This window comes from Limulus polyphemus, unplaced genomic scaffold (assembly GCF_000517525.1).
Source record: "Limulus polyphemus unplaced genomic scaffold, Limulus_polyphemus-2.1.2 Scaffold2552, whole genome shotgun sequence".
NCBI classification, from domain to species: domain Eukaryota; kingdom Metazoa; phylum Arthropoda; class Merostomata; order Xiphosura; family Limulidae; genus Limulus; species Limulus polyphemus.
Genome location: NW_013668162.1, coordinates 33993 through 42324, shown reverse-complemented (window position 1 = coordinate 42324; position 8332 = coordinate 33993). Strand labels below are relative to the sequence as shown.

Genomic DNA, 8332 nt, shown 5'->3' with positions numbered 1-8332 from the left:
TGATGCTCTGAAGATGCTTGTTGAGTCTAACCCAAGGCAACACACTCATGAAATGGCCCTGAAATTGTATGTCTCATGAAATAATATGTCAACATCTAAGGAATATAGGAAAACTCCATAAAGAAGGTGTTTGGGTGCCTCACTAACTCTTCGATGATCATCGTTTCCAATGTGTAAACGTTGCTTTGTCTCTTCTGGCACGTAATGCGCATGAACCGTTTTTGGACAGAATTGTCACCAGTGATAAAAAATGGATTCTCTATGCGGATATTAAATGCCCAAAACAATGGCTCAGTCCTAGACAAAAAACACTTCCAACCCCAAAACCTGGACTTCATCTGCAAAAATTGATGCTTTGCATTTGTTGGAACATCAAAGGAGTAATTCATTTCAAACTCCTCAATCCACAGTGAACTGTCAATGCATAGATCTATAATCAGCAGCTGGAATGTTTAAATCAAGCCCTTCATCAGAAATGCCCTTCACTCATCAATTGGAAAAGTGTTCTTCTCCACAACAATGCACATCCATGCAACACAAGATTATGGAGTTGGGTTGGGAAGTTCTTCCCCACCCACCATATTCTCCAGATATGGCACCATCAGATTACCATATTTTTCATTTGCTGCAACACCATCTTAGTGGGAAAACGTATGCAAATATGGAAGGTGTTAAAGAGGACATTGACATGTTTTTTTGCTTCAAAGTAGAGTGATTTCTTTAGTCAGGGCATTAACAACCTGATTGTAAGATGGAAAAAGCATCATCAATAAGAGTGGAGATTATTTTATTTAATATATGTTTGGTTTTGATATATAAATTGTTAGGGATTTTTCATGTAAAAAAGCGACATTAATTTCTTGATGACCTAACAGATCACTATGAGTCATCATTTAAATACCCTTCCTGTTAAAAATATTTTAATAAATAGATTGCTTTGAGTCATTATTTAGGTACCCTTACTGTTGACAATGTTTTAATAAATAGATAACTTTGAGTCACCATTTAGGTACCCTTACTGTTGACAATGTTTTAATAATTAGATAACTTTGAGTCACCATTTAGGTACCCTTACTGTTGACAGTGTTTTAATAGATAGCTTTGAGTCATCATTTAAATACCCTTACTGTTGACATTGTGTAAAAAGTAACTTAGAATGTCTTTATGTAATTTAAGTAATTTTCAACTATTCACTGTTCCTCCAGCTTAATGAAAATATTCTGTTAATGTTAACAAGACTTATTACTAATCATTCAGAAGTGTTAGAAAATGAACTCTTGTAAGGGATGTGTTGTTAAAGTTGAGCAGTGGTTTCCACCTGCTGGTCTGTGGATCATTACAGAAATATGCAGTGAATAATGATTTATATTATTAAAATTCCAAATCCTTTCAAGGTTTATAGAATTCAACTTGGGGTGAGACTGTGTGGAAGAACTTAATTCATAGATATGAACATTGTGTTCTTCTATGTGATTTAATCTTATTTTTTCTAACTTAGATTCAACTTCATATCGGCTGCTTACTATAAAAATGAGGAATTATACATCAACCTGAGATATGAGGATTTCTTTCTTCGAACCTCAAGGATATAAATTTCATTTTACTTAGAAATATGGTTTTACTTGTTCTCAGGAATATATAATTATATCCCACTTAGACTCATGTATATGAGATATAATCTTGTTCTCAGGAATATATGATTAGATTCTACTTAGACTTGTGTATATGAGATATGGTCTTACTTGTACTCAGGAATATATGATTAAATCCCACTTAGACTCAGTGATATAAGAGTTAGTCTTACTGAGACCGACCTAGGGATATATGACACTACCTTACTCAGATCTAGGGTTATCAGACACAACCTTACTCAGACCTAGTGATATAAGACACAACCTTACTCAGACCTAAGGATATAAGCTATGACCTTACTCAAACCTAGGAATATAACTAACAACCTGACGCAGACCTAGTGATATAAGATACAACCTTACTCAGACCTAGGATTATGAGACATAACTTTACTCAGACATATAGATATAAGACACAACCATACTCAGACCTAGGGTTATAAGACACAACCTTACTCATACCTAGGGTTATGAGACACAACCTTACCCAGACTGAAGGTTATGAGACACAACCTTACTCAGACCTATAGATATAAATCACAGCCTTATTCAGATATAGGGATATAAGACACATCCACACATAGACTCAAGTATACCAGATACATCTGTATTTGAGCTCACTAGTATATATATGATTTTATCTAGACTGGGATACAAAGTTTTATCTTTTATTGAAGAATATGAGATACAACCTTATTTGGACTCAATGATACAAGATATGTTATGTAGAGTAAGATATAAGGTTTTATCTCAGACTCTGTGACATATGATATTATGTTATGTAGACTAGGATATAAGGATTTATCTCAGACTTTGAGATATAAGATATTATGTTATGTAGACTAGGATATAAGGGAGATAAATAGACTCTGTGACATATGATATTATATTATGTAGATCAGGATATAAGGTTTTATCTCAGACTTTGAGATATAAGATACAACCTTACTTAGGTTATGTAATATTTATCTCAAGGACTCAGGGATATCAGTTATCTTTTTATTTAAAAAAATATGAAATTATTCCCTTTAGCCTTATTTTTTTTGCTTTCTTTGCAGTTAGTTTACAATTTGTTTTATATTCTTACAGAACAATGTACTGCTATGGGTCCACTAATTGACAAGGAAGTTGATAGGATTGATCACTATCATGCATCATTAGCAGCAGTCAGTAAACAGCTGATGGAAGCCCTTGGCATGTATCATGATTTGATGAGGGAGTTTGTTCCACCAACCCCCTATGGAACCTATCCACCACCTGACTCTCGTATGCCTATGTCTCCACCACCACATGGACAGGTTATTGTTTTTACTCTCTAAATGTTGTATGCAATAAGCAGGATTCATTAAATTTGGTATGCATAGAAGAATTTAATTTGAAGTTTAACAATTTGTTTTTAAATGACATGCAAATTAAATAGACACTGTCTCAAAATTTACTGTTTTGTAAAAGAAAATAATTATTTACTTAATAACAGAATGTTACTTTGAAGTGACTGGTTTGGAGAATTGAATTTAAAGATGACTAACACAACTCACTTTTTGAATAGTACTTAAGTAGACATAAAGTTTGGCATGCATTATTTTATCCCTATTTTTGGTGAATCTATACATAGTATTGTTTATAATAACTCTGAATGTTCTGTGAAAAGTACAAATATTTATTTCATCTTTTATTTTCTAACATGAACTGAAACAAAATCATCAATGTACAGAGGAAAAAAAAAGAAAAATTAGAGATTGTAACAAACAATTACATTTATTTATCAAAACAGTCCTAGCATTCTAATCTTTTCACATTTCTGCTTGCTTTTAATTTTATGTTATAGGCAACTTTAACCACAGCAAGAAAACTTAGTATCTACAACCAACTGAGTTATAATTGTGATGGAATTAGCTTGAGCTGGTTCCTTAACAATGTTCATATATATTTTGTTATTTAGCCTAGAAAGTTTCTAAGTTTTACATTTCAGTTATTTTTGTTAGGAAATATATAATAAAAAGTAAGAAATATATAGTTAATACAATAGCAATGTCTGAGAGAATTATTGATAATTTTCTTTGAAGTACTTGATGATATGGGAGAGGCATGTTATTCTTGCTTGTTAATATCTATGTGTTTCTCATTAGTTGGACACTGAGAAAACCTTATAATAGTACAAGAAAATCTAAATATGGAAAGTAGAGGCATCATGTAACACAGAGAGATGTGAAGATTGAGAATTTATTTAAATTTTTCTTTTTGAAATTAAAAAAATTAGAACTTAGATAATACACAAATTTGAGTTACAAACTACATTTTGGTGCCAAGCTTATTTAAAGTTTTTACATTAAATTTGAAGTGTAATTCTTTAAAAGGTCATAGTGTGTGCACTTTGACCCAGCTGTTGACATAAAGTTAATCCTCTCTTACCCCCTCCCCATTATTCAGACTGTAAGTTACATCAGATTACATTTAGGTTAACTGATCATATTTCATAAATATCTTAATAAAGATGAAAACAGTTGACATTTTTATTTATAAAAGCTTCAAAACTTATTCTGTCTTTAGTGAAATCTGTAAATAATATTATAATTATGTTTATTAACTAATGGTATAGTAAGTTCAATAACTTGATATATTTAATAAAGTGGTTAATGGAAAAAAGTACAGATTATTGAATATTTTATGGAAGTAGCAAAATTACAAGTTGCATGAGACGTCAGTTATGTATATTCTCAACTAATGGCTGATTGTTGTTAGTTAAAATATTTTAGGTCTAAAGATACTTCTAAGTCATTAAGAGTGGGGTGGTGTTTCACTAACAATAAGCATTCTTTAGTGTAGGATTCAAGGTCTGAAGATCTTGTATTAATGATGGAGAAATTGGTATATGAAATATTGCAACCTGTGGTTTCAACGTGAATGAATAGCTGAGTGGCTGGGTTTAACTAATAGATATCCATTCCTATTGGAAAATTCTGAGTGCTAATAAACTCTAGTCTTTAAGTGCTAGTTTGTTCTGTCATTGTACATGTTTTTACAGTTATTAGTTGTACACAAGTCATGAATGTAGAAGTGTTGATATTTGAAATGGGAGCTAAAAAGGGGAACATTGTACATGACTATACAGTCATTACTTATACACAAGTCACGAATGTAAAAGCTGGGTGATAATAGATATAGTTCCAAAACATACTTACCTCCTCTCATACTACAGCTATTACCTGACCACTAGGGTTTCTTTTCCATTGCCCATCTAATCATTTTTTTCTCGCTTGCTCCAGTCTTTTATTCCCCACTTAATTGCCCTTGGTGATACCTTTCTCATGACACTCTCAACCTACTTCAATGCACTCGCTATCCTGGTACTGTATATAAGCACCTCATTCAGATAATGTTATTACTTTTTCTCGATAAAGCTTTCATTAACGGGTTTCTCTCTACTATGACTTTGTACGTTCGTTGTGTTACCTATTTGATTTTCTTTGATTTTTTTTTTTTTTTTTGGCAATCAGACATATAGCATGAATTCCCAGATTACGGTTTCCTTCACAGAGGCAAATCAGGTCTCTCCTATCCCACCTCTAATATCTAATGTTGGTCAACAGTCGGGGGAGGGAGTCACTCTGAGTGGAGGCTGTCCATGACCTGAGTCATAGATTCTTAGTGAGATGAAGATGTATTTTTGTGCACTTGTGGGCAATCCTGGACATTCTGGTGATAATTTAGATTTGCTCCCTGATATTTCAGTTCATGCAGGAATTTTACTGTTCAGTTACGTGAAGGGACTGCTATTCTTTGTATGCCATATTTGTTGGCCTCTAGCCTACCACTCCCGAAAAATAGACTCAAAAATAGAAAAATGTGAGGTTCCGGAACTGAGTCTGTGGTCAACCTGCATAGATCAAAAGTTTTTAAGATTCATCTTCCCCTAACTATGGTACCAAGATATTTACCATCCTCCCAACTTTTGATGGAAGCCTCTCAGTGATTGCCACATCAATTTGATGATGAGTTGGGACGATTGTTACCATCTACATTGGTTCAATTGTCAGCTTCTGCAGTTTCCCTAGTCTCTTAGTTGTTATGTTGTTAGGACTTTTTGGGTACAGATGCATTGTTGAGGCCACCTTTCTACGACCCTTGATTTTTTTTTAGCTTTCTGGAGTCTTTGATGTCACCTGGCTGATTCATCCCTGTCATTGTTGGCTTCTCGACTTTCATTGGCTCCTACAGGGGGTCATAGTTCTGCCCTTATTCGAGTGTCCAGACTTCCAACATCAGGCCCTCGGTCCATTGGTACTCAGAATAAATTCTGCCCATATCCACATGGTTCCTCCAATCGGATGGATTGCCACCAGTGACGGCAGTGACTACTGTATATCTATGGGGTCTATTAGGGCTTGGCTTCAAGAATTTCTGGATGTGTGGAAAACCATTATCACAGATCCATGTGTACTACAGGTCATTGTCTCAGGATCAGTCATTCAGTTCACATCTTCACCACCATTATCCACCCAACCTGTAGAGTTTCCTCCTCTTGCAGATCCTCAGATTTTGGAACTTTGTTCCAGGGCTGTGACAGATTTGTTGGTCAAAAGGTGATGTCTGAAGTTCCAGATTTATTAAGAGGAAAAATTGTCATGCTTCACTCCAACAATTCCATAGAGATATCTGACATTTCCCATCAAGGGGGCACTCGGTCCAGGTCTCTTTGTTTTTAAAATTTAGATCTTCTTTATTGGGCCCACTCCCATCCTATCATCTGAGGGAATGGATTTGCTTGAGGTTTGGGACAGCAATGATCCATGTGTTTGCCACTCATTGGAACACTCAACCACCAGCATTTTGGTCTCCGGCACCTCACCCTTGGGCATTGGCAATAGATCAGTCAGGACTAGGCAGGATTGCACCTCTATGCCTTCCTACTGATTCGTATGTTACTCAGAGTACTAGCTATGATTCATTCAACCCCTTGTTATGCTCTGTTGGTAGCATCCAGCTAGCTGGCTTAACCCTGGTTCCTGCTTCTGCAGTACCTTCAGGAGTGCTCACCACTAATGCTCCCTTTTTGGCCATCTCCAACATTGTACACCCAGCCATCCCAAAGCTCAAGCTTCAGGCATGAAGGTTATTTGGTCCTTTGCGCAGCATCAGGGTTTAATTTCTAAGTTTGTCATGTATCTGTCTCAGTCTCTGTGTAGTCCCACAATGGTCATTTATTAACAGAAATGGCACACATATCGACAGTGGTGTATTGCAAGGAGGTTGAACCCACTTCATCCAGAAGTACCAACCATAACTCATTTTTTGACCTGACTCTTTGACAAGGGTTTTGTGTCTTTCATAATCGCTGTATCAACTACCTTTATATAATTGAAGAGACAAAAATTATTTGAGTCCCCAGTACTCTCTAGCCTTCTCAAATCATTTTGTGTCTTTTATCCCAAACGACCGTTTCAGTTACCCAACTTGGATATTAAGGTGGTATTACATGCTCTTTTTTCAACATCCGTTTGAGCCCTCAGCCTCATGTACCATGTATCACCTTTTCCTTAAGGTTTATTTTTTGTTGCTGCTGTCCTGCGGACATCACCAGTTGGAATTGTTTGTGCTGTATGTGCACAGGATTCCTTATCATTCTACCTATGTCCTTCTATACCCAGCAGGTTCTTCTTACCTAAGACACTGGCATGCAATCATGTGCTCCACTTCCATGTGTTGGGTCCCAGAGGTTTATGTGGCACCCAGCTTCTGTGTGGTTCTATCCAGAGGGTGAGGTTGCTTATATTTTCTAGATGCGATCCACTTCCGGAGGTAGATTTTGTGTGCAGCTTCTATGCAGTTCTATCCGGAGGGTGAGGTTTGCTTCTATTTTATGGAAATGTATCTTCACGAAATGTTGCAGATTATCAGCAAATATTACAAGGCTTTTTTATGCAAAATATCAAATTATTTTTATTAAGTTTTAAGATTTTTGTAAGTAATGTTTTTTTCATGCCTTTTTTCTTTTTGAATGTTGAGTATCCAATATGCAAAGTAATTTTCATTTTAAGATTGAAAATACTTTTATAAATCAGAAAATTTTCAAATTTTACATGCAAAATCTTTATAACCTCCAGGTAATTATCAAATGTATTGTTGCGTCTCTGGTCGTTAGTTAATTTTCCGTAAAAATTCTTTCCGAAAAAACTTTAGCAATACAAGTTCTTTCCTAAATAAAACTGGTTTATTCTTTCTGAATATAACTTTGCAATATACTTAATTTCCACAGTCACGCTATAACAAAAGCTATAATTCACAACGAGCGTCTCACGTGCTCGACTCAACAATACGTCTCTCTCTGTCTGCAGTTCAATTACATTGTTGCCGTCACTTCTTACCGGTCTTATATATACAAAAAGTGTACATCTCATTTCTTTGTGAATCTTCTAGAATATCATGATGTGTTACCAGCATCACGTGACTACCGCTGTCGTAACAGTATCTTTTTACATGATCGTTCGATTTGACCAATCTCGTAACCACCATAAAAAAGTAGGAAATAAACATAAATTATGCTTTTTTCATTCTAGAATGACTACAAATTATAACACGAAAAGACAAATGTTTAGTCTAAATAGCTTATTTTTCATAAAATTATACATACATATATAATATATATATATATATATATATGGTGTACTTTGGTGACAGATTTCTTGTAGGCAGTATTTTTA

General features: G+C 34.9%; 1 protein-coding gene across 1 annotated transcript in view; it reads left to right on the top strand.

Moving 5' to 3' along the window:
* The window catches only part of LOC106467279 (signal transducing adapter molecule 1-like), a 70844-nt gene that overhangs the window by 48382 nt on the left and 14130 nt on the right, over window positions 1–8332 (top strand). The window contains exon 11 of the mRNA XM_013927612.2: window positions 2721–2929. Within this exon, the coding sequence (XP_013783066.1) occupies window positions 2721–2929 (209 nt within the window). The remainder of the gene's footprint in view (window positions 1–2720; window positions 2930–8332) is intronic.